The 27720-nt window shown below is 42.2% G+C and overlaps 1 protein-coding gene across 1 annotated transcript in view; it reads left to right on the forward strand.

Annotated features, from left to right (window-relative positions):
* The window catches only part of NOTCH2 (notch receptor 2), a 185005-nt gene that overhangs the window by 113303 nt on the left and 43982 nt on the right, over window positions 1-27720 (forward strand). Inside the window, exons 6-12 of the mRNA XM_066377289.1 lie at window positions 12048-12281; window positions 13573-13728; window positions 14427-14615; window positions 15548-15661; window positions 16447-16560; window positions 18600-18833; window positions 22459-22569. Coding sequence (XP_066233386.1) covers window positions 12048-12281; window positions 13573-13728; window positions 14427-14615; window positions 15548-15661; window positions 16447-16560; window positions 18600-18833; window positions 22459-22569 — 1152 coding nt within the window. The remainder of the gene's footprint in view (window positions 1-12047; window positions 12282-13572; window positions 13729-14426; window positions 14616-15547; window positions 15662-16446; window positions 16561-18599; window positions 18834-22458; window positions 22570-27720) is intronic.

Consider the following 27720-nt stretch of genomic DNA (forward strand, 5'->3'; position numbering starts at 1 on the left):
GTTAAGCATCTTGACGTTGTATGAAGATCATATACCCAGTGATCTCAGTCAAATTTGCTTATGCTCAGGGTGATTTCTGCCTTAGTCATCCCAAAATAATTCTTCTCTTTTCATCGGTCCCCAAGTGTAAAAAGGTTGAAAACCAGCTCTCTAGATCAGTGATCCCCAACTTTTTTTTGGGCCACGACCAGTTTAATGTCAGAAAATATTTTCACGGAACGGCCTTTAGGGTGGGATGGATAAATGTATCACGTGAGCGAGACAAGCGTCAAGAGTGAGTCTTAGACGGATGTAACAGAGGGAATCAGGTCATTTTTAAAAAATAAAACATCGTTCAGATTTAAATATAAATAAAATGGAAATAATGTAAGTTATTTATTCTTTCTCTGCGGATCGGTACCAAATGGCCCACGGACCGGTACCAGTCCACAGCCCAGGGGTTGAGGACCACTGCTCTAGATGATCACCAAGACACTTTCCTACTTTAGTATATAGTACATTTCTACCATACTAAATTCATTTCTTTTGCTTTTACTCATTTCTAACAAGGATGGTCTTTAATTGTCTCATGCTTTTATACCTTCTCAGTGTGCTTTAAGATCCTAGGATCAGAGTTGGCCCTGGCTGGTGGGCTCAGCTGTACAGCATCAACCCGGCATGTGGATGTCCCGGGTTCAATTCCCAGCCAGGGCACATGGGAGAAGTAACCATCTGCTTCTCCACCCCTCACCCACTCGCTTCTCTCTCTGTCTCTGTCTCTCTCTTTCTCTTCTCCTCCCCTCCTGCAGCCATGGCTCGATTAGAGCAAGTTGGCCCCGGGTGCTAAGGATGGCTCCATGACCTCTGCTTCAGGTGCTAAAAAATGGCTCTGGTTGCAACAGAGTAAGGGCCCCAGATGCGCAAAGCATTTCCCCCTAGTGGGCTTGCCAGTTGGATCCTAGCGGGGCTCATGCGGGAGTCTGTCTCTGCCTCCCCTCCTCTCACTCAATAAATAAATAAATACAAGAACAAATAAATAAATATAAACAAACAAACAAATAAATCCTAGGATCAAGGACCTATCTGCAGATGTTGTTGATCAAATCCAGAGTTGGATACTTACTTGTGCTGTGGTAGAAGGCAGTAGATGTGGAGTCAGGCTAATCTGGGTTTGGAAGGCCACCTTACCTTTCTGAGCTTCTTATTTGTGGGCTTCTGTGTTGGGTTCCTGCTGGCCCAACAGGGTGGTGACATGAAGGAAGCGCAGTGTCTCAGTAGATATTTCTATAGGGAATTTTTGAATAAGCAACTGTAGTGGCCACCTTGGTTACTGTTTTCTACCTTCTGAGTTTAAAAAATGGTTGATAGAATTGGAGTTAAGTGGAGATAAAAGAAAAAAAAATTCTGGCAGAAATGAGCTTGGAAAGGAATGTTGTTCTGGAGAAATGTGCCTGCAACTTAGAGAAAAACAATCCATTCTGTAGAAAATTCTTATAAGCCAGTGTGCTATTGCCTCTAGATTTGATTTCTCTATCGCAAAGTACGTATATATTTAAGATACACAATCCTAAGGTATTCTGTTAACCTTCAAAAATCAATCTCATTCAAAAAATGGTAAACTGAACCCATTTGATTTTTGGATAATAATCTGCACTCATAAATTTTTCCAGTAAACAGATTGTATGAGTCATGATTCTAATCCTCACCTCTTCTTAATCCTCTCCACTTCCCCATGCCTGTGTGCTTGGGAACCTGAGACATGCAGAGATGGTTTGGATAAGGTGAGATTCACATCTCAAATCCTTGTTGAGACTTTTAGAATCAGGTAGCTCTAGTTCAAATCCCAGCTCCTTCAGTGTGGAAAACTTCACACTCAGGAAGTTATTATACCTCTCTGAGCCTGATTTCCTCAACTAGAAATGACACAATTTTGGTTACAGCTCAAGCACAATGCCTACTTCATAGCAGACAGTTAATGACTTTTGGTTTTCTTTCCGGAGAGTGCCAAACTTGCATTCCACATACTGTTTATTTACCTAGTCTGTCTTATTACAGTATATAAATGTGTGGGTATTATAATGCATGAGGAATACATGAGATATTTTTAAACACAGATTGTTTTATACTCAGAATCATCACAGAGCCAATCAAAAAGAAAAATAACATCTAAATTGCTCACATTGAGCAAGTCATTTGGTTTAAGGGTAGCATAGATGTTTAAGTTAGCAGAAGTGTAAGAGATAAGATTCTCAGGAATTTCCAGGTCACAGCAACTCTTCACTTACTGCTTGGTCATGTTTTTATTTCTAAATCCCACCTGTGTCCTAATTACATATCTGTGGTAGCATGTCTGTCTGTCAGTGCAGTAGGGAGCAGAGCTTTCTGTAATAGATGACATCATCTGCCCTGGGAGAAGTCATCGCCAGTGCGTGCACTCACTCACTAACTCTGTACTGGTGAATACTCTGGTTTGCAACTGACAGGTTCCTATTTGAAGTTAGGGAAATCCACTAAGGGACACCTCTCAGAATAGTTGTGCTCCTGAAAGGGTTTGGAGTAGTGGGCTTCAGGAACAACTGGAACCATTAGCTTGAATGCATTGTGATTCTCTTCTTTTGTGTGCACTTCTGATTCACCTCTATTATTTTCTCTACCAGCCACTTTATTCTTTTGGTTCATGTACCCAAAGGTCCTCAGTCAAGAAGCTTGGAAAGAGATATAATGATATATAACTTGTATCAGATGCCCTCCTGTATCAGTCAGTGATGCCCAGGAGGGTATGCTCGTGTAAAGACCTGGTGGCTCTCTTACTCCCCAGGCAGAAGCAGTTGCAGCCTTATAGCTGGATCACCAGGCTGCTAATTCAGGAAGGGGGGACTAGGAGAGAGACTCCAGGAAAGCAAACTCTCTCATCGTTGGACCCTGTAAACGCCAACAAGCCTTGACTACCAGCAAGACTAAAGCCAATTATATGACATTGCCATAGAATCCCATCAACTGCAAATCCCTACCTAAGTGTGACACAGGGGCAGAGCCTGGGGTACAGAGTCACCGACCAGGAAAAGGGAGAGAAAAGAAAAAGGAAGAAGTTAACCTCTCAAAATCAAGAAAAATCCACAGACTTTACAACTTGTTCCACTAATTTTTTTGTTGTTGTTGTTTCTTCTATCTTATTGCCTTTATTATTATTATTTCTATTTCCTCCACCTCAGTCCTTCTATTCTCTGCCCATCTTATGCTTCCCTTTTCTTGAACTACACTACCCATGAGTGTTACATTTTATTTCTCTTCTTCATCCTCACCCTCCTTTAAGGTTATACTCCAAAACACTTAACTCTCACTCTCTCCTCTTTTGTTTTTTTTTTTGTTTTGCTTTATTTTGTTTTTTTCTCTTCCTTTTTTTTTTCTTCCTTCGTTTTTCTCTTTTTCTTATTTTTTCCTTTCTATTCGTTTTTTCTTTTCTCGTTTTACTTTCCTCCCATTTAATCCTCAATCACGAACAAATTAGTTAATTTGGGACTCAAGGTTTTTTTTTTGGCTTTATTTTTCTTTTTCGCTTTTGTTTTTGTTTTTTTCTTGTTTGTTTGTTTATTTTTGTGGCATTTTGGGTACTTTTTACGTTGCTTTTTAACTCACTAGCATTCCTCCCAACCCAAGGTCTCCATTGTATTTAGTCTTCGCTCCACTTAATACAACAGATTTTTACTTATTATTTTTTTTTCTTCTTTATTATTCTTTTTTTTTCCTCCTTTTTTCTGGTTCCCTCTTATCCCTCTCATTATATCTCTTAGTCGACCATCACTTACAAGCAAATCATCTTATGCTTGTCTAAGATTTTCTTCCTTTTTTTATTTTTTTTATTTTTTTGCATTTAGTAGGTCCCTACTCCCTTTTTTTGCCCCTTGAACTCTTCACCCCAAATCAGGTCCTCCATTATAGGCAGTTTTTGTTCCATTTAGCATAATATAATTCACAGGTCATCACGATATTTCCCTGAGGAGGAGAGAGGAGGGAAAGAGAAGAAAGAAAAAAGGGGGAAATAATAAATTATTACTGTGTTTTTTTTGTGTGTGGGGTGTTTTACCTTTTTTTTTTTTTTTTTTTTTTTTTTTTTACTTTTTACTCTTTATTAATTCTAATTAGTGCTATCAACAAGACCACCCTCAGATGCCAATAAGAAAGAGGAAATCGAATATTATGGATACAAAAGAAAGAGAGGTAACACAAATAGATGTGGAAAAATCTATGGAGAAAAGACTTAACATATTGGAAGCCTTGGAGCTAAATGACAGAATTTAAAATAGAAATCTTAAAAATACTCAGAAATATACAAGAAAACAGAAAGGCAATTTAGGGAAATCAGAAAACAACTCAATGAACACAAAGAATATATTACCAAGGAAATTGAAACTATAAAAACAAATCAAACAGAAATGAAAAACTCAATTCACGAGCTGAAAAACGAGGTAACAAACTTAGCTAACAGAACAGCCCAGATTGAAGATAGGATTAGTGAAATAGAAGACAAACAACTTGAGGCACAACAGAGAGAAGAAGAAAGAGATTTAAAAATAATAAAAAACGAGAAAGCCCTACAGGAATTGTCTGACTCCATCAGAAAGAATAACATAAGAATAATAGGTATATCAGAGGGAGAAGAGAAAGAAAATGGAATGGAGAATATACTCAAACAAATAATAGACAAGAATTTCCCAAGCCTGTGGAAAGAACTAAAGCCTCAAATTCAAGAAGCAAACAGAACACCGAGTTTTCTTAACCCCAACAAACCCACTCCAAGGCACATCATAATAAAGATGACACAAACCAATGACAAAGAAAAAATTCTCAAGGCAGCCAGGGAAAAGAAGAGTACAACATATAAAGGAAGGCCTATTAGATTATCATCAGATTTCTCAGCAGAAACTCTACAAGCTAGAAGAGAGTGGACCCCAATATTTAAAGCCCTGAAAAAGAGGAACTTTCAGCCAAGAATACTATACCCATCAAAGCTATCCTTCAAGTACGAAGGAGATATAAAAATATTCACAAATACAGAAAAGATGAGAGAATTTATCAGCAGAAAGCCCCCACTCCAGGAAATACTAAAGGGGGTTTTCCAACCAGATTCAAAGAACAAAAGAAAACAACACCACAAGTAACAGCTCCACCAAGAACACAATAAAACCAAACTTAAACTGTGACAACAAAGGAAAAAAAGGGGGGAGAGGATGGAGATTAACAGTAGCAAAGGACGATGAAGTGCAGAAATACTCATAAGATAGGGTACTACAATGAATATGGTAGGTACCCTTTTCATTACTTAATGGTAACCACCCTAGAAAAAACCACCACAAAAACACTTGACTTAAAAAAGGTAGCAACAGAGGAAAGAAGTATGGAACACAAACAAACAAAAACAAATGATAGAAAAACAAAAGAGAAGAATCAAACAAGATACAAAACTAACAGAAAGCAATTTATAAAATGGCAGTAGGGAACCCACAAGTGTCAATAACTACACTAAATGTAAATGGATTAAACTTACCAATAAAAAGACACAGAGTAGCAGAATGGATTAAAAAAGAAAATCCAACTATATGCTGCCTACAAGAAACACATCTAAGCAACAAGGATAAAAACAAATTCAAAGTGAAAGGCTGGAAAATAATACTCCAAGCAAACAACACCCAAAAAAAAGCAGGTGTAGCAATACTCATATCTAATAATGCTGACTACAAGACAGAAAAAGTACTCAGAGACAAAAATGGTCATTTCATAATGACTAAGGGGAAGTTGAATCAAGAAGACATAACAATCCTTAATATATATGCACCAAACCAAGGAGCACCAAATTTATAAGACAGCTACTTATTGACCTTAAAACAAAAACTAACAAAAATACAATCATACTTGGAGACCTCAATACACTGCTGACGGCTCTAGATCGGTCATCCAAACAGAGAATCAATAAAGATATAGTGGCCTTAAACGAAATACTAGAACACCTGGATATGATAGACATCTACAGGACACTTCATCCCAAAGCGACAGAGTATACATTTTTCTCTAGTGTACATGGAACATTCTCAAGAATTGACCATATGTTGGGCCACAAAGACAATATCAGCAAATTTAGAAAAATTGAAATTGTACCAAGCATATTTTCTGATCATAAAGCCTTGAAACTAGAATTCAACTGCAAAAAAGAGGGGGAAAAACCCACAAAAATGTGGAAACTAAACAACATACTTCTAAAAAATGAATGGGTCAAAGAAGAAATAAGTGCAGAGATCAAAAGATATATACAGACAAATGAAAATGAAAATACGACATATCAGAATCTCTGGGATGCAGCAAAAGCAGTAATAAGAGGAAAGTTCATATCACTTCAGGCCTATATGAACAAACAAGAGAGAGCCGAAGTAAACCACTTAACTTCACACCTTAAGGAACTAGAAAAAGAAGAACAAAGACAACCCAAAACCAGCCGAAGAAAGGAGATAATAAAAATCAGAGCAGAAATAAATGAAATAGAGAACAGAAAAACTATAGAAAAAATCAATAAAACAAGGAGCTGGTTCTTTGAAAAGATCAACAAAATCGACAAACCCTTGGCAAGACTCACCAAGGAAAAAAGGCACAGGACTCAAATAAATAAAATCCAAAATGAAAGAGGAGAGATCACCACAGACATCATAGATATACAAAGAATTATTGTAGAATACTATGAAAAATTATATGCCACCAAATACAACAATCTAGAAGAAATGGATAAATTCCTAGAACAATACAACTTTCCTAGACTGAGTCATGAAGAAGCAGAAAGCCTAAACAGACCAGCAGGGAGGAAATAGAAAAAACTATTAAAAACCTCCCCAAAAATAAAAGTCCAGGCCCAGACGGTTATACTAGTGAATTCTATCAAACATTCAAAGAAGACTTGGTTCCTATTCTACTCAAAGTCTTCCAAAAAATTGAAGAAGAAGCAATACTTCCAAACACATTTTATGAGGCCAACATAACCCTCATACCAAAACCTGGCAAGGATGGCACAAAGAAAGAAAACTACAGACCAATATCTCTAATGAATACAGATGCTAAAATACTAAACAAAATACTGGCAAACCGAATACAACAACATATTAAAAAAATAATACATCATGATCAAGTGGGATTCATCCCAGAATCTCAAGGATGGTTCAACATACGCAAAACGGTTAACGTAATACACCATATCAACAAAACAAAGAACAAAAACCACATGATCTTATCAATAGATGCAGAAAAGGCTTTTGATAAAATACAACACAATTTTATGTTTAAGACTCTCAACAAAATGGGTATAGAAGGAAAATATCTCAACATGATAAAGGCCATATATGATAAACCATCAGCCAACATCATTTTAAACGGCATAAAGCTGAGGACTTTCTACCTTAAATCAGGAACAAGACAGGGTTGTCCACTCTCTCCACTCTTATTTAACGTGGTGCTAGAAGTTCTGGCCAGAGCAATCAGACAAGACAAAGAAATAAAAGGCATCCATATCGGAAAAGAAGAAGTAAAGGTATCACTTTTTGCTGATGATATGATCCTATACATCGAAAACCCGAAGGACTCCACAAAAAGATTATTAGAAACAATAAACCAATACAGTAAGGTCGCAGGATACAAAATTAACATACAAAAGTCCATAGCCTTTCTATATGCCAACAATGAAATATTAGAAAACGAACTCAAAAAAATAATCCCCTTCACGATTGCAACAAAATAAATAAAATACCTAGGAATAAACATAACAAAGAATGTAAAGGACCTTTATAATGAAAATTACAAAGCATTGTTAAGGGAAATCGAAAAAGATACAATGAGATGGAAAAATATTCCTTGTTCTTGGATAGGAAGAATAAATGTAATCAAAATGGCCATATTACCCAAAGCAATATACAAATTTAATGCAATTCCCATCAAAATTCCTATGACATTTTTTAAAGAAATGGAACAAAAAATCAGATTTATATGGAACTATAAAAAACCCCTGAATAGCCAAAACAATCCTAAGGAAAAAGAATGAAGCTGGGGGCATTACAATACCTGACTTTAAACTATATTATAGGGCCACGATAATCAAAACAGCATGGTATTGGCAGAAAAATAGACACTCAGACCAATGGAACAGAATAGAAAGCCCAGAAATAAAACCACATATATATGGTCAAATAATCTTTGATAAAGGGCTAACAACACACAATGGAGAAAAGAAAGCCTCTTCAACAAATGGTGTTGGGAAAACTGGAAAGCCACATGCAAAAGAATGAAACTCGACTACAGCCTGTCCCCGTGTACTAAAATTAATTCAAAATGGATCAAAGACCTAAATATAAGACCTGAAACAATAAAGTACATAGAAGAAGACATAGGTACTAAAATCATGGACCTGGGTTTTAAAGAACATTTTATGAACTTGACTCCAATGGCAAGAGAAGTGAAGGCAAAGGTAAATGAATGGGACTACATCAGAATAAAAAGTTTTTGCTCAGCAAGAGAAACTGATATCAAAATAAACAGACAGCCAACTAAATGGGAAATGATATTTTCAAACAACAGCTCAGATAAGGGCCTAATATCCAAAATTTACAAAGAACTCATAAAACTCAACAACAAACAAACAAACAATCCAATAAAAAAATGGGAAGAGGACATGAACAGACACTTCTCCCAGGAAGAGATACAAATGGCCAACAGATATATGAAAAGATGCTCAGATTCATTAGTTATTAGAGAAATGCAAATCAAAACTACAATGAGATACCACCTCACCCCTGTTAGATTAGCTATTATCAACAAGACGGGTAATAGCAAATGTTGGAGAGGCTGTGGAGAAAAAGGAACCCTCATTCACTGTTGGTGGGACTGTAAAGTAGTACAACCATTATGGAGGAAAGTATGGTGGTTCCTCAAAAAACTGCAAATAGAACTACCTTATGACCCAGCAATCCCTCTACTGGGTATATACCCCAAAACCTCAGAAACATTGATACGTGAAGACACATGTAGCCCCATGTTCATTGCAGCACTGTTCACAGTGGCCAAGACATGGAAACAACCAAAAAGCCCTTCAATAGAAGACTGGATAAAGAAGATGTGGCACATATACACTATGGAATACTACTCAGCCATAAGAAATGATGACATCAGATCATTTACAGCAAAATGGTGGGAACTTGATAACATTATACGGAGTGAAATAAGTAAATCAGAAAAAAACAACTATATGATTCCATACATTGGTGGAACATAAAAACGAGACTAAGAGACATGGACAAGAGTGTGGTGGTTACCAGGGGTGGGGGGAGGGAGGACATGGGAGGGAGGGAGGGAGAGAGTTAGGGGGAGGGGGAGGGGGAGGGGCACAGAGAACTAGATAGAGGGTGGCGGAGGACAATCTGACTTTGGGTGAGGGGTATGCAACATAATTTAATGACAAAATAACCTAGACATGTTTTCTTTGAATATATGTACCCTGATTTATTAATGTCATCCCATTACCATCAATAAAAATTTATTTAAAAAAAAAAAAAAAAAAAAGACCTGGTGGCTCCTTCGGGAATTATATAGATGAAATGGGACGAGCAAGGTGCACAGAAGGGAGTCGCTGAGCACGGACTTTCAGAGATGCCCACATACTCGTCCTGCCATCCTAGGCATGGAATCTTACCAGGGAATAGAAAAAAAAAAAAAAACCTCTGAACTGAGAGGTTGGTTGCAGTCAAGTGATGGGAGATGTGCCATTAAATAAGTGCAGTAGAGTGATGTTGGTTCTGCAATGAATGTAATGAGTATAAAGAATGGATGCTCGCCTGACCAGTGGTGGCACAGTGGCTAGAGTGTCAAACTGGAACCTCAGGATGGAAACCTGAGGTCGCCAGCTTGAGCACGAGATTACTGAATGAGAGAGCATCAGCATGATCCCAAGAGCGCTGGCTTGAGCAAGGGGTCACTGGCTCAGCGTGAGCCCCCCAGTCAAGGCACATATGAGAAGCAATCAATGAACAACTGAAGTGTCACAACTAGGAGCTGACGCTTCTCCTTTCCCTTTCTAGCTCTCTCTAAATAAATAAATAAATAAATAAATAAATAAATAAAATGGGTAGTCAGGGTTGAGCAGATACAACTAGCTCCCGTTAGCAGTGATGGCTACATGGCTGGGCACGTTTGAGAAGCAATCAATGAACAACTGAAGTGTCACAACTAGGAGCTGACGCTTCTCCTTTCCCTTTCTAGCTCTCTATAAATAAATAAATAAATAAATAAATAAATAAATAAATAAATAAATAAATAAATAAAATGGGTAGTCAGGGTTGAGCAGATACAACTAGCTCCCGTTAGCAGTGATGGCTACATGGCTGGGCACGTTTGAGAAGCAATCAATGAACAACTGAAGTGTCACAACTAGGAGCTGACGCTTCTCCTTTCCCTTTCTAGCTCTCTCTAAATAAATAAATAAATAAATAAATAAATAAATAAATAAATAAAATGGGTAGTCACGGTTGAGCAGATACACCTAGCTCCCGTTAGCAGTGATGGCTACATGCCTGGCACGTTGCAGGTTTTCTGAAAATACTTGAGCCAGTTAAATTACTGTTAGGTATCCTGGGGACTAGGGATAGCCTACACACTTTCTGAGTGTAAGCGTCGTGCACGTTCTCATTAAGAAGCCTCTTCTTCAGATTGTCTTTTTGAGTTATTTATTGAGTTCTTTTACAAAGAAAATTTTAAAGACATCTTGAAGTTTTTTGAGTTTTAGCCACTTGTTGTGCTTGTTTTAGAGAATTTAAATGACCTTAATATTAGTTCCCTTTGGTAGCTCTCTAAACTGACCTTAAAAGACCTCCAATAAGACCAATTCATCAGCTTGTTTTACAGTTCAACTGGCCTAGCACGAAACTGCTTGTTAATCACAAATTCCTTGCTTGTGAGTTGAAGACATGCTTTTGTTCCTGGTCATGGGTCCCGAGAGCCTTCTCCATAGTCCCCCATCCATTGCTGTCGTAGTGCCTGCGGTGAGCCCATAATGGCCTTGTGTCTATTATTCTCCAGTTTGCTCTTTTTCAAGCAGAGCATACTAACCCCTTTTTCTTTCTTTTTAAAAAATGTATTAATTTGAGAGAGAGAGAAATAGTGGTTTGTTCTACTTATTTATGTATTCATAAGTTGATTGTTGTTTGTGCCCTGACTGGGGACCCAATCCGCAACCTTGGTGTACCGGGATAGCGCGCTAACCAACTGAGCTACCCAGCCAGGGCTGACCTTTTTTCTGTCTTCTATTACATGGGGTCTACATTCTGTGTCTTATCCACAAATCTGCATCCTGAGGCCAGGGGGGGACTCAGGCTGAGCAGTTTGTACCCTCTTGTCATCTCGGCTTTGTTGTCACGTCCATATTTGACTAAGGCTTTTATTGTCCTTAATCTTTTCTTCCTACCTTAGCTTGCCCTTACCTTCATTTTTAAATTAAACTTCTTATTTTCAGATAATTGTAATTTCACATGCAGTTGTGTTAACACCCTTGACCAAGTCTTCCTCAGAAGTGACATCACCTTGCAGTACTATTGTACAGTAGCATAACCAGCTTGCTGACATTGATAGTTGTGATACAGAATAATTGCCGTAACATTTTGACTTTTACATTCCTTCTTATTATTCTTTTCCTTGCTTATCTCTTAGGCTCATGTTTCCTTGCTCTTCTCAGTTACATATTCATCGTCCCAGGAATGTAACTGAGTCAAGAATCCTAAAAGACATCTTCTCCTCAGCATATTGGCTAAATTCTCATGTTGTCAGAGTTTCTAGGGATAGCAACTTTCACTTTTTTTAAAAAAAGTTATTGGCGTAGAATAAGAGCATTTGGAGGGCTCAAGGTGACCCTAATATCCCTGTGGGAACCTGATCTGCTATGCGTTCTGCTGCCTTAATCTGCAGCAAGTCACGTTAGGGTGGAGACTGGCATTGTGCTGATCCTTGGAGACTTAGGAGACCTAATCAAAGCACTTCCCCCCCCCCCATAGGGCAGTTCTGCACAGAGGATGTGGACGAGTGCCTGCTGCAGCCCAATGCCTGTCAGAATGGTGGCACCTGCACCAACCGCAATGGAGGCTATGGCTGCGTGTGTGTGAATGGCTGGAGTGGAGATGACTGCAGTGAGAACATCGATGACTGTGCCTTTGCCTCCTGCACTGCAGGCTCCACCTGCATCGACCGAGTGGCCTCCTTCTCATGCATGTGCCCAGAGGGAAAGGCAGGTGAGCCCAGCAGAAGGACAGAGCTGGAACTGGGGAAGGGGCCCATGAGCATTCAGATTTCTGCCATCTTCTCTTCATTCAGGTAGCTGGGTCCTTTTAATTACTATTGGTAGGAACCCATCACTCAAGATTGCTCTGGAAATGTAATCATTAGCCAGAGTGCTATGAAGTTAGTCTTCTTACTTAGCACCTTTGGCTCTCATTTCAACTTTATGTACCTCAGTCTTTTACCCTGAAAAAGAGAAAAAAAGAAAGTCACTATTGCCTTGGGAGCATCTTTTGACCTCAAGGTTGAAAAGCATGTCAGAAATTAAGACAAAATTACTAATAAATTTATGGAGGGACTCTATATTAAGAAGAAAGAACCCATTGACTCAGAGGGGTTGGCAGGACAGAAGCATGTAAGAGCATTCCAGCTGTCAGCATCTGTAGAAACATTCCTCTGAGGGAGGGTTTTTACTGACTTCACTATTAGTATTGCTGTGCTCTTCAGTTTGACAGCTTCTGGTTTCAGGAGTAGAGAGCAAGGAAGGTAGGAATGTGATGGAAGAAGATAGCTTGGGTGAGAGAACTTTGTGCCCAGCATTTCTGAAATGTCCTCATTTTTAGGCCTTTCCAAAAGCCCTACCTCCAGCTTTGTAAAAGGAGCAGTAGCTACCTATTCTTAAGCTAATTGCAGAGTGAAAAACCCAGTTCCCATGTAAACTATGCAGAACACGGGGCCTGCTGATACCTTCAGAGTCCCGAGGGCACCTGAGACAGGCGTGTTGATGCTATGATCAACATATGCCCAGCATAGCAGATGGTATTCAGTGGCTTTTTTCTCTTCTGAAGCTAGTGAGATGCTGGTGCCCCGTGGTCACCAGGTAACGTGATCTTGGGAAAGTCGGTTGCCAAATAAAATACAGGTCCATGCAGTATTTTGTATGTACAGTAGAAAATGACTTACTGTTTATCTGAAGTTACTATTGACCTGGGCATCCTCTGTTTTTGTTAGCTCAATCTGGCAGTGCCATAGGAAGATTATCACCACTTGCCTGTCTGTCATGTAACTGTCTCACTTTGTGACCTACCCCCAAGGAGAGGTCTAGCCAAGGGATAGGGTGAGAACACCAGGGTTGTCTGCAGACACTTCTTACTTGGCAGCATGTCTCTGAGGTAGGATCAGGTGAAAGTTGCCTCAATTTCCATATTGGAATATTATAAATCCATATAAGGTTTTTTCTCCTCTGTGAGAGAGACAACTCTTCCCCAAGTAGAGACATTTTATTTTCTCTTTGTTCTGCCACAGGTCTCTTGTGTCATCTGGATGATGCCTGCATCAGCAATCCTTGCCACAAGGGGGCACTGTGTGATACCAACCCCCTGAATGGGCAGTATATTTGCACTTGCCCACAAGGCTACAAAGGGGCTGACTGTACAGAGGACGTGGATGAGTGCACCATGGGTGAGTTCACGGAGACTCTCCCCTCCCCCATGTGTCTGTGGAGCTCAACAAGTATTTAAACTAGAGCATATCTTCTCGAGGAGCATGCCTCTCCCAACCTCAGATCCCCTGTTACATGCCCACTGTTTACAGCTAACTTTTCGGTGTGGTCATAAGTTCTGTTTGGGAAATTAAAATATATGGGCAGTCTGTGCTTACCGTATTTCCCCATGTAGAAGATGCACAATTTTTCGAAAAATTTGGGGTCTAAAAACTGGGTGTGTCTTATACAGTGGTTCTAGGGGGGTTTTTACTTGCATTTCCCACTTTTTTGCATGGACAAGGAGTTGTATGAATTTTATGATGAATAAAACTTGAGTTCAATAACTTATGTAATACATTTTTTTTTCAAGTTTCGGCCTCAAAAGTTAAGGTGCATCTTATACATGGGAGTGTCTTGGACATGGAGAAATATGGTGATTCTTAGCATAAAGCCCTGCCTTAGAGACAGTTTTGTAAAAGAGCAGCAGAGACACATGAGACTTGAGATTGCCCTGGTCTTTTAATTAGTTTGTTAACAAGAAAATAAGAAACTGAGAACCAGACTATTAAATGCCTAGCTGTAATGCTTGTGACAATCAGACCCACATCTGTAGTCCACATTTGTGGGAACTCTATCAAGTGCTTTGATCCTGGTAATTGGTTCTTGTCTTTCTCAGCCAATAGCAATCCTTGTGAGCATGCGGGGAAATGTGTGAACACCGATGGTGCCTTCCACTGTGAGTGTCTGAAAGGCTACGCAGGGCCTCGCTGTGAGATGGACATCAATGAGTGCCACTCAGACCCCTGCCAGAACGACGCCACCTGTCTGGACAAGATTGGAGGCTTCACGTGTCTGTGCATGCCAGGTACTTGGGCCCCTCCGTGTGCGGGGTCTAGACAGGAGGCACTGAACCGTGCTTCCCTGAGGTGGGGCACTCGAGACACTGGCCATTCCATGAGCACCAATAGCATTCCCTTCTTGGTAACGACAGGGTTCCTGGCCAAGGGACCTGTGAGGAGTGAGGCAGTGCTAGAATTCTTAGAGCTATGAAGACCCAGATAAACAAGCCTATCTTGTCAAACTCAGAAACATATAAAATTTCAGAAAATTTCAGAAGTGTTTTTATTCAAGTATTCTTTAATTTAATAACTTACCATAAAACTCTTTAAAATAGCAAGTTTTCCTGATTCCCTTATGTATTCCATTTATAGAAATTAGTTTTACCCATAATTATATAGGAACCCGCCATTTATCTGTAGTGATGTCCCCATAGTTAATCAGCTGTAGTTTGGAGCTTTTTGGCAAGGACCACTCCTGAGTCTTCAGAGAGCACAGCAGAGCCAGCTCACGGTGCAGGCTGGCAGTGACTGCTTCCTCACTAAGGATGCCAGTCGCTCTAGCCTTGGGAGGCCCTCCTGACCTTGACTTGCATTGTGAGAGCAGCAGCATCTCTGACTTAACTGGTCTTTAGGAGCAAGTGGTGGGCATCCTATGAGCCTGGTACTATCCTGAAAGTGAAGGTTGACTTGGTCAGAGAATGTGGCACAGTCTTTGTTGGCATGCTAGGTCTCACCAGTGTCTTTGGAGGTAACCTCTTCCCCCTCTTCATAGTGACATGGATATCCCAGAGGATTCTCCTGTCTGATGTAACTGTCACTATCATGGCCCAGTCCTCCTGTCCTCTGTAGAAATGCTCATGCTCACAGAGAATATAATAATCTTTGCAAGTTTATGCTTTCCTGGCTAGAATATGCCTTTCTCTCTTTCTGAGCCACTTGTGTGGTCTCTTTTGTTCAGGTTTCAAAGGTGTTCATTGTGAATTGGAGATAAACGAATGTCACAGCAACCCTTGTGTGAACAATGGGCAGTGTGTGGATAAAGTCAATCGCTTCCAGTGTCTGTGCCCACCTGGTAAGTGCCCACCACCTGCCCCTGTTATCTCTGAAAACACAGAGTTGACTGACCACAGGGGGAAGAGGAGGGAGAGACTGTGTGTGGGCCGTACACAAGAAAAAAGTGAGAGCTTCAGGGTAGGAGAGTGTGTGCAGAACAGGGCATTTGTTTCATCTAGTGTGTCTTTCAGCCCTTTGTGGCCAGATGTCCAAGTCTATTCCAAAAGGCCCATGACGTCTCTGCTTGTATGTTTCCAGAAGTCCGTATCTGACAGAGGTCTAAGGTTTAGGCTATTCAGGATTTTACTTTTTCCTGCCATGGGTCATCGTCTCAGAGCCCGTTGGTGAGGTTATTACTTTTAGACATTTCACCTCAAAGTCCAGAAACAGACAACGCAAGTCAGTTTTTTCCAAAGACTGCTCTGCCTCTCCTTTTGTTCCCAAAGCCGCTGTTGAAGACAGGCCGCGAGCTCCGCAGTGCACGGTAGCGTCTCTTGTAGTTTTCAGGGGCAGGTCCCCTTCTTCTGCCACTGCACTCTGGCTGTCATGCTTCGCCTGGAACCCCCTACCCTCTTTTACCTGGAGGTGAAATGCGTGTGGGGAAGAAGCAGAGGCGGAGACACACACAGGTGCCGCTGGTGCCTGGAGCTTCACCCAGTTGTCCAGTTACCTGTGGGGAGAATCATTTTACTTTTGCTGACCCTTTGGTCTAAGCCCTGCCAGTCACTTAACCCAATACTCTTCTAGTAAAGGGGAGGACATAGGATGACCCTTTGACTTGTGTCATCCCTGTGTACTTTGAAGGTTTCACTGGGCCCGTGTGCCAGATTGATATTGATGACTGCTCCAGCACTCCGTGTCTGAACGGGGCCAAGTGCATTGATCACCCGAATGGCTACGAGTGCCAGTGTGCCACAGGTAAGAGTGTTCCCATACTTACTCCTCTGGTGGGTCCACCTGTACAAAGCCGTGGGCTGTCCTCGTCCAGCAGCCCTGCCTGCCAGTCTACTGACGGGGCTGGCCTGTGTTTGGAGAGAGCTTGTCCCAGCAGTTTTTGCTGCTATCTCTGTTCCCTTCCACAACACCTGCCTTCTTCTCCACCACAATAGTGGCCTGTCCTGGACATTTCCATTTAGTGTCCGTGACTTTCTGGGACAGATTTTGGCAGTGGTGAATTTCCAGCTGGCTTGACTTGCTCCCTGGGGAAAGGGACGCATTCCAGTGGAAAGCTATTTTTTACGGGGGTTCTCGGTAGGAGGCCTCTCGCTGTCTTTCTTGAGGGAAATGATTGAACAAAGGCGCAGAAATCTTAAGGGCGATTGTGTGCAAGTGCAGAGGGTTCCTGCATAAAGAGGATGCATGTGTGAGAGCCAGGTGTGTCTCTGAGCAGGTGCGGGAGCTCTGTCTGAGAAGTGTGAGTCCTCGTTCCAGAATTCTGCTACTAGTGTGAAAAAGGATCTGTTTAGAAATAGTCTACATTTCTGATCTGTGGCCACATTTCCCATTTTGGGAATGATCTGAATAAGCCAAACATGCCCTATCACACATTGGTTTCCGCACAGGACCGGAATTGTAGGAAAGCACTAGAAATGATTAGAAAAGGTGATTTTCCGATTTCCTTTTTATCCCATTGCTTAACTGAGAAAGAAGTTAGAGGCCCTGGCTGGTTGGCTCAGTGGTAGAGCATCGGCCTGGCGTGCAGAAGTCCCGGGTTCAATTCCTGGCCAGGGCACACAGGAGAGGCACCCATCTGCTTCTCCACCCCTCCCCCTCTCCTTCCTCTCTGTCTCTCTCTTCCCCTCCCGCAGCTGAGGCTCCATTGGAGCAAAAAGATGGCCCGGGCGCTGGGGATGGCTCTGGCCCGGGCGCTGGGGATGTCTCTGCCCCAGGCGCTAGAGTGGCTCTGGTTGCGACAGAGCGATGCCCCAGAGGGGCAGAGCATCGCCCCCTGTTGGGCGTGCCGGGTGGATCCCGGTTGGGCGCATGCGGGAGTCTGTCTGACTGTCTCCCCATTTCCAGCTTCAGCTTCAGAAAAAATACAAAAAAAAATAAAAAATAAGTTAGGAATATAATATAAGACTCTTTTTTGAGGGGAGAATGAGTTCTTAATATAAAATATTATGTGCATATCTGATCACAGAAAAGCAAACTATGTCACAAAAATAAACAATTTTAGTAATATTGGAACATTACCACTGACTAGACTTATTTAGATTAGGCCCCATCAGCGGAAGCACTGAACTTCCTTCTCCCGTCCTGAACTGCTGTCTCTGGTTGGAGAAGTTCCTGATGTGGCCTCCTCTGGCTAGACTGTGCTCATGGTGAACAGCGTTAGTGGGAGAGAGGCGGGAATCCCTGAGGCCATGGTCGTAAGGGAGGAGAGCCTTCTAGAAGAGATTTCATGCTGCATAGAGTTTTCATTTGTCCCTTTTTCATTTAAATGCTCATAACTTGTTCATTCTATTCAACAAGTATTTATTGAAAACTTATTATATATGCATAGTTCTCTGGGAAGAGTTGAGAGAAATAAAGAAAAGTCCTCTGTCTTCTGAAGTCAGAATTGGGAAGATGATATCCCTGACACTGTTACTGTAGCACCTGCATGTCAGGTTTGGGAGGAGAGGGATATAGAGGTAAACAGAGTCAGGAGAAACATGGAGCTTTTCCCCACTGAAGCTCGATATGGAATGAAGATGTGCTTAAAGCATCTCTGCAATGAGTACTGATCACTGGGAAAGGGGTATTTGAATTCTACAAATTTGACTTGAAGAACTTTATTTTAAGCACAACTCTCTAGGTCTGCTTTTAAAATCAGTGCAAATAGTCCATCTCAACTGCTCCTTCCTGCAATGTGAATTAAGCGTGGAGTGGCCAGATACGTGGATGTGGCCCCATCCACGTGTTCAAGCGAGGCGTCCCTGCCTTGGTTTGTAAGCCTCCGTGTCATTCCTCCCAAGGATTCACGGGCATGTTGTGTGAGGAGAACATCGACAACTGTAACCCCGATCCCTGCCACCATGGCCAGTGTCAGGACGGGATTGATTCCTACACCTGCATCTGCAGCCCGGGGTACATGGGCGCCATCTGCAGCGACCAGATCAATGAATGTTACAGCAGCCCGTGCTTGAATGAGGGCCGCTGCATAGACCTGGTGAATGGCTACCAGTGCAACTGCCAGCCGGGCACGTCAGGTAAGCGCTCCCTGCCTGTTGCCTCTGGCGTTTTCCCTGCTTCTCCAAACGGTTTATGCAGATGCCTCCGACTTTCTCGGCACATGGGTAAATCCCTGAAAAACAGTCCTTTTTCTGAGAAGCACAGCCCAAGCCACAGGCAGAAACATTGCTGAGGGAGCTGGCTCTGGCCAGGGAATAAATTAGACAAGAGTTCTATAGAGCTGGTGATTTTATGTGTGTGTTTTCCCTAAAAAGAGGCAGACCATTTCAAGACACTGAAATTATTATTTAAAATTGAAAACCTTGCTTTTATTGTCTTTTTTTGTTCTGCAGCCTCCACCACAGACTATTGTAATAAGGTTGTCCCCCCGCCCCGTCCCTTTCCTGCACCCACCCTCCAGCCTGTCTGTCCAATACTTTTCTGTTTCAGAGTCCAGTATCTTAATGTGATGCTTGTCTTGTGCCGTTTGTCTCTGGTGGCTTTGGGCATTGGTGGGGACTGTAAGGGAGGGGAGAGACCTCCACCCCCTCCACCCCCAGTCACTGGGAATTAGAATGCAGAGCCAGCGGTTCTCCTCCTGCGTCCACTGCGCTTTCCTGACTCCGGCTAACCGGCTGTCTCAGTGGTGAGGACATGCTGCTCCTTGCTGGGGGAATGCTGAATTCTTTTCTCAAGCAGCAGCACTGCACAGGTCTCACTGGGTTCTGTTTTACTTACTTACTGGAGGAATAATTATGGTCACGACTGTGGTTAATGGACAGAGAAGTACTATGTCTCAGATCAAAGGAAAACGTATTAGTGGAAGGTTAACTAGTGTGTGCCTTTGTTAGGAGGGAGCCTGCCGGTACAGCAGAGTGATTTATTAAGAATTTATTCTCCATCTAAGGAAAACGTCCTAGGTAGGGGGCAAAGGTGGGGGAGGTGGCTAGTTGCCCTCATTTTATTTTGTTATTTCCAAATGCATTCCTTCAAACTTGTCTAAGGCCCTGGGCTTCATCCAGGACCTCGTACATGCCAGGTTTGGAAACAAAGTCCTTTTTCAGTTGCTCAAGCATATGAAAAACATCCCATGCCTCCAGAGGGAAAATGCCTCCCCCTCCCTATGTTTAGATAACTCACTAAAAGGGCTGAATGGATCTTTGTGCAACCTTCCAAAAGCAATTTGCTTCCGGGCTGGTCCCCAGACATGAGAAATTGCAGTACGAAAAGAAATTTGAGAGACTTACAAGCAATTGAATGGAGGCCTTTAGAGTGGTGGGGCTGTTTCAGGCCTTGCTCTCCTTCCCATTTGAGCAAGCATACTGGAAGCCTGGGTGAGTGGTGGGTTAGCAAGCACTTCATTTTCTCTGTGTTGATATCATCACAGCAGGATGTATCAGGTGTGTTCTCTGGGGAGGACAGCGAAGGCGAGGTGTACGTAGCTGTCACTGAGAGGCAGGACGTGAATGTGAGTGCTGTGCAGGCAGCACAGAAGGAAGGCCCAGAACCTCAGCAGCTGCCAGAGAGGCACTCCTGTGGCTGTTAGGAGAATTCTAGCAGAGAGACCCAGACAACATAAAGGAATCCTGTATCGCTGGAGAGAGACCTGGCATGTAAGGCCCTGGGTGAAGGGATTCATTCAGTTAATCCTTATGAATAGACTCTCGAGTTCTAGAGTAAGAATTTACAACTATTCATATGGCCCTAGGTTGGATGAGTGTGTACGTAGAAGGGATGCTTTACAATGTGCTGGTTGCTGTTGTGGTTTCTTGCTGGGCACCGAAAGTAGGAGGTACTACCCACACTCACTGCCAACGCCTTTTTTCACCTGTGTTCTTATAATGGGGCACTGTTTTAAGTTATTTTTGATTTGGAATCACATGATCCAATTTGACTAGCTTAAAGAATTATTAATCACCAAGCAGAAGGAATTTATTGAAAGCACAAAAAAGCATCTTATGGATTTCAAATGAGTTTGCAACAATAATAAATAATAAAGCTTTGCAGACATTAGCAGGAAGCAGGGCCATCTACACACCATAGGTCACATAATTCATGGTTCTACATTCCAGTGAGAAAATCGCACTGGCCCAGCTTGGACCAGGTGATTCTTCCTGCTCAAATTAAACATGGTTTTGAGGATGGAGTCACACTGACCTAGCATTCTAGGGCCTGCTTGGTCATATGGGGATAAATTGGGATTGTCAGCCAAGGGCTGGACATATTTCTTACAAGTGTATAAGAAATATGGAAACCCTTGCCTCCTTTGTGGATAAAGAGGCAACAGAGCATCATCACTCACAGAATGACCAGTATGGCGTGGTGAACAGTGTAGAGTCCAGAGAGCACATCCCATTCTGCTGCTGTGATTATACAAGTCATGATGAAATGTGTGTCACGCAACTTGATTTGATGGTTGAGTTAGAAGATTAGAGAAAAGTTATGTGAAGTGGGAAGCAGGGTACTTTGTACATAATGGATTAATACATTTTTGATGAAATTATTGCTATTAATAAATGTTAATACAAAGTGAATCAAAAGTATAGCATTATATCACTAAAGTTTCATTTATTAGTTTATCATTCTTATTACCAGGTTTTATGTTTTAGACTTTTCAAATCACCAAGGTATTCTTCTATAGTACTCAAAAAAGATCACTAAATTCTTGTTAAATTAATCATGAAATATCATGAGTATTTTTACCAAATAATGCTAACAATAATGACAGGTAAGTCTCTCCTGTGTAGTTACCCATATCTTTAGTTAAACCTTTCTTAACATAGCCAGACTATACAGTTCATTCTGGGAATGGACCAGGCGGAAGGCAGCACACTCTAGAAGAAAGTTACCAGACTCTTTAAAATTTAGCCTGAACTTTAGCCCAGAATAGTGACTGTCAGTTTCAAGCTTGTAGGGGTGGATACAAGTTCCAAAATTCTAATTTTCATGTAAAAGCTTAAATTTTATCTTTGGAGCACAGTATTATCAGTTGTTTGTTTGTTTTGGAATGACAGGTTTTCTTCTTTCATTCAGTATGAACTAAATACTTAGGTCTGAATAGCCCTGGTTCGTCTGTCAATTGTTCCTTCCATGAAAATTAGATTCCTTGGAAAAGCAGCTGTTTCAGTCTGACTCAACCGCACACTGCTTTGCCGGAGACAGCTCTGTATGTGGCGTGCCGTGGAGCTGCTTCACGTCTGTTTCCCACTTCATCACACAGAACAAAGTATAGTCAAGGGTCAAAATATAGTAAAGTGGTAAAGTTAATAATTTTGACTTCTTCACCAAAGTCATTCTTAAGTGCACCTGTTTTTTTGGTTAGTGTTTACTGGGAGTGTACGGAGGCGATCAATGCAGTGATCACCAGCACAGTGTGGTGCCATTGCTCTGATTCCTGCCAAGATGCCAGTAGACTTACTGCCATTGTTTTTGCATGTCAGTGAGAAAGGCCAAGAGTGGGTTAGTGTGATGGCAAAGATCAACGTGCCCTCGTAGTCCCCCTGGCAGGGTCTGGAGAATTGCACTGTGAGATTTGCTGCTCTCCCCCGGGGCTGGCTGGCTGGCTGGCTACTCTAGACTTCTTAACACTTAGCATCACGCATACACATCCTGCGTATTTCTCTGGTAGTGTTGCATGGGTCCGCATTGCTTTTGTCCTTGCAGGTATTAATTGTGAAATCAATTTTGATGACTGTGCAAGTAACCCTTGTGTCCATGGAGTCTGTATGGATGGAGTTAATCGTTACAGTTGTGTCTGCTCACCAGGATTCACAGGTAAGGCTTCTTTCTGTTGAAGGAGAATGCACCTTCAGCCCCATTCCTTTGGTAAAAGGGCATCTCAAGGAGCATTACTTTTTTTTTTTAAGTGAGAGAAAGGGAGATAGGCACCCACAGGTGCCCTGACCGGGATCCACCCAGCAACCCCCATATGGGGCCAATGCTCAAAACAACCTAGCTATCCTAAGCATCTGACTGAGGCTGACACCCAGATCTACCGAGCTATCCTCAGTGCCCAGGGCAGGAGAGTTATTTTTAAAATGTTTCCCATTTCTTTGTCTCTTAGAAGGTTAGACGTATGTTTTTGTGCTTCTCTGGCCCAGTTTTCTCCTTACAGGCCTTCCCTAAACTGTAACATGAAACTTTTCATTAGTTAGGTTCTCAGACCATGTGTTTATAGCTACCAGAGAAGAATGTCTAGTCAGACCCTGAATTTCTGTCACTCACTGTGCTTGAGTTAGATAGCTTCCAAAGCCACCTTTATTTTTTTACACTTGGTAGTGAATGCTTTCTGTGATGGCGTAGCCAGGGTCAAATTCTGTGAAGTACTAAATGCTTTTTTTTGAGTACTACTTCTTATGGGAGCTTGTTGGATGAAACCAGAACCAACCTCATTTGGCTAGCACAGTTGAGGTGTTTTCTCTGCAAGAGGAACAACTTTATCGCCTAAAAGAAAATTGGCTTGAATCCTTCTTAAACTATAAGCATCTAGAGCATTTACACATGTATGCATGAAGATGTATGCACATCTTCTCTTTTCTTTCTTGTTGTTAATCCAATTATCTTTTACCCTCCTGATTAAAAAATGCTCGAGGCTTCTGAGGAAACGAGGTCCTTACACACCTGTGCCTTAATGGCATCATCAGGGGGCATATACTCTGCGTAGCCTATCCTTCCTAGAAAGTGCCACTCACACCAGGCACTAACATCATGATGTGACCATTTAATAAATATCATGAGGTCATTTGCAACCAATCTGAGAAACTTCCCTCAAAGCCTCTTTAGTTGTGATGTCAAAAGGCAACCGGAGCCAATAAAGTCTGCCTCTTGCCTGCCAGGAATTTACATTCCTCTGTATTTCACAGTGCTCCTGCTTTGTGTGATTGTGGATGCTGGAGAGGAATGCTGATGGCCTGCATGGGTCACTGTGATCCCTGTTCAATGGGAGATCACTCAGAAGACATGTATAATGAAAGCTCTTGTGTTCGGTGCCCAGCACTACTGGTGGTGGCCAAGTGTACTTCTATGTCCTGAAACTAACTTATTACTACAAGATTAGGTGACAGTCAACAAGATACACAAAATTCCTGCTAGATAGGATATTAGATGCATTTTTGTTAAATAAGAGAATACTTACCATTTATTAAGAACTTAATTATTTTGAGTTAGGCATTAAATTAAGTGCTTAATCTCATTTAATTGTCACTGCTGTTGTCATTCCTACAGTATGGATGAGAAGGCTATAGCTTAGAGAAGTTGAGTAATATCAGTAGGGCACTATAGCTAGGATCCATCTCAGGGGATCCTACTCTAGAGCCCACAGTCATTCCCACTTCACTGGTCAGCCTAAGCAGGTGTCTGTTGTGGTTTCTTTTTAGGTATATAAGCATTTTCTATGCCTTTTTGGAAATATCAGTGAGTCATAGTTTCTTTCTTGGTAACATTCAGCAAACCAGGAAGATCAAGGAGGGAGAACATAGGCTAAAAATATTCTAAAATAAACTTAAGGTGTAGAATGAGACTGCATAAACAAAAAATGGAATGTTTTGATTACTGGGTGGTACCCTGTTCTTGGAACTGTTTTCTAGTCTGGTTTGGGATTTTGGGGAGGATGGGGGATTTAAACCAGCTGCTGAAAATATCAGAGACAACTATGGTATATAGTCAGATCTATCAAAGTGAGATGCTTTAGTTTTTCCTTTGTTTTATTTTGTTACTACATTTTAAACAGATTTAAAGGAGTTTAAAAATTTTTTAATTAAATTTATTGGGGTAACATTAGTTAACAAATGTATGTAGGTTTCCTGGCCCTGGCCAGTTGGCTCAGTGGTAGAGCGTCAGCCTGGCATGCAGAAGTCCAGGGTTCAATTCCCGGCCAGGGCACACAGGAGAAGCGCCCATCTACTTCTCCACCCCTCCCCCTCTCCTTCCTCTCTGTCTCTCTCTTCCCCTCCCGCAGCCGAGGCTCCATTGGAGCAAAGATGGCCCGGGTGCTGGGGATGGCTCCTTGGCCTCTGCCCCAGGCGCTAGAGTGGCTCTGGTCGCAACAGAGCGACACCCCAGAGGGGCAGAGCATCGCTCCCTGGTGGGCGTACCGGGTGGATCCCGGTCGGGCACATGTGGGAGTCTGTCTGACTGTCTCTCCCCGTTTCTAGCTTCAGAAAAATACAAAAATAAATAAATAAATGTATGTAGGTTTCAAGTGTAGAATTCTGGAGTATATCACCTGTGTCTTTTTTTTTTTTTTTTTTCATTTTTCTGAAGCTGGAAACAGGGAGAGACAGTCAGACAGACTCCCGTATGCGCCCGACCGGGATCCACCCGGCACGCCCACCAGGGGCAACGCTCTGCCCACCAGGGGGTGATGCTCTGCCCATCCTGGGCGTCGCCATGTTGCGACCAGAGCCACTCTAGCGCCTGAGGCAGAGGCCACAGAGCCATGCCCAGCGCCCGGGCCATCTTTGCTCCAATGGAGCCTTGGCTGCGGGAGAGGAAGAGAGAGACAGAGAGGAAAGCGCAGCGGAGGGGTGGAGAAGCAAATGGGCGCTTCTCCTGTGTGCCCTGGCCGGGAATCGAACCCGGGTCCTCCGCACGCTAGGCCGACGCTCTACCGCTGAGCCAACCGGCCAGGACCTATCACCTGTGTCTTATATGATGTGTTTACCACCCAAAGTCATATCCCCTTCTGTTATCATGTGTATATATATATATTTTTCCTTCCTCCTCTTCCTCTCCTCCTCCTCCTCCTCCTCCTCCTCTTCCTCCTCCTCCTCCTCCTCCTCCCTCCTCCTCCTCTTCCTCTTCCTCCTCCTTCTCCTCCTCCCTCCTCCTCTTTCTCCTCCTCCTCCATGCTTTCTCTGTCCCCCTCTATCCCCCTCTATCCTTCTCTATCCCTCTCTGTCTTTCTAAAAGGCAATCAATAAAGAGCTAAGACATCCTTTAAAAAAAGAAAAGAGGCCCTGGCCAGTTGGCTCAGTGGTAGAGCATCGGCCTGGTGTGCAGGAGTCCCGGGTTCGATTCTCGGCCAGGGCACACAGGAGAAGGGCCCATCTGCTTCTCCACCCCTCCCCCTCTCCTTCCTCTCTGTCTCTCTCTTCCCCTCCCGCAGCCAAGGCTCCATTGGAACAAAGTTGGCCCGGGCGCTGAGGATGGCTCTGTGGCCTCTGCCTCAGGCGCTAGAATGGCTCTGGTTGCAACAGAGCATCGCCCCCTGGTGGGCATGCCGGGTGGATCCCAGTCGGGTGCATGTGGGAGTCTGTCTGACTGCCTCCCCGTTTCCAACTTCAGAAAAATACAAAAAAAAGAAAAGAAAAGAACCCTGACTGGTTGGCTCCGTGGTAGAGTGTTGGCCTGGAGTGTGGAAGTCCCAGGTTCAATTCCTGGTCAGGGCACACAGGAGAAACGCCCATCTGCTTCTCCACCCCTCCCCCTCTTGCTTCTCTTCCCCCCCCCCCTTCTCTCTTCTCCTCCCTTTCTGCAGCCAAGACTCAACTAGAGCAAGTTGACCCCGGGCCCTGAGGATGGCTCCGTGGCCTTCGCCTCAGCACTAAAATGGCTTCAGTTGCAACAAAGCAAGGGCCCAGATGGGCAGAGCATCGCCCCCTAGTGGGCTTGCTGGGTAGATCCCAGTCAGGGCGCATGTGGGAGTCTGTCTCTGCCTCCCGTCCTCTCACAAAAATAAAAAAAAAGAAAAGAAAAGAAAATCATTTACCCATTCACCTTTACTCTAATACTTTTCCTTGCAGCTGAGGTATACCTTTTAAAGGCAGTTTTATTTTTTTGTATAATCTGCTACTCTTGCCTTTTTTTACTGTTACTCTTTGCCATTTACATTTAGGTTGAGTATGGGTGTATTGAGGTTGCCTAACCATTTGTTTTCTGGTAGCTCTATGTCTCCATTGTTCCTTTTCCTTTTTTCTCTGTTGTTTTAGTTTGGTGGTATTCTCTGATTTTTTCCCTTCTGTTTCTTGCTTTTTTATATTATGTGTCTCAGTTCTGGATTTGTGTGTGTGTGTGTGTGTGTGTGTGGTTACCATTAGGTTTTTGCAAAATACATTTTATATATACAGTAGTCCTTCTTCTTCAGAATGCATCTTATCAAGGGAGTTTGTTGTTTTTTAAGAGTAACATCTCTGTTCTCCTCAGGCCTCTTTATACTTACCGACTGAATGGGAAACCAAGAAATCATGTGCTATTTTGATAAGGTGCTTTTCGACTTTATAAACTACCAGCTTTACCTTCACATTCATTATTTTGCTGACTTCTCATTAAGTCCATAAAAGTAGAGAGCTTGGATAAGAAACTAAAAAGCGTGTGCAATGATTTTTTAAAAATCAACTGGCCTGACCTGTGGTGGTGCAGTGGATAAAGCGTCGACCTGGAATGCTGAAGTCGCCGGTTCAAAACCCTAAGCTTGCCTGGTCAAGGCACATATGGGGGTTGATGCTTCCTGCTCCTCCCCCTTCTCTCTCTCTCTCTCCCCCCCCCCTCTCTCTCCCCTCTCTCTCTAATAAAAATGAATAAATAAAATTTAAAAAGTAAAAAAAAAAAAATCAACAAGTAAGATTGCATTAATCCAGCAAAGGAAACAATAAGTTATAGGCAACTACAGAATGGGAAAAAACATTTATAATATACAAAATACATTTTTATAGATATATTTATAAAAACAACATTTGATAAGGGGCTAATATCCAATACATAAAAATAAGTCGTATAACTTAGTAAGAAAGAAGCAAATAATCTAATTAAAAATGGAAAAAGAATAAGGAAAAGATTTTGTAACTATGTATGGTGATGTGTGTTAACGAGACATTGTAGTAATCATTTTGCAGTATGTACAAATACCAAGTTGTGATGTACAATACACCTGAAACAAATATAATGTTGTATTCTATTATTCCTCAGTTATGAAAACACAATAGACGG

This window comes from Saccopteryx leptura, chromosome 3 (genome assembly GCF_036850995.1).
Source record: "Saccopteryx leptura isolate mSacLep1 chromosome 3, mSacLep1_pri_phased_curated, whole genome shotgun sequence".
Taxonomy (NCBI): Eukaryota; Metazoa; Chordata; class Mammalia; order Chiroptera; family Emballonuridae; genus Saccopteryx; species Saccopteryx leptura.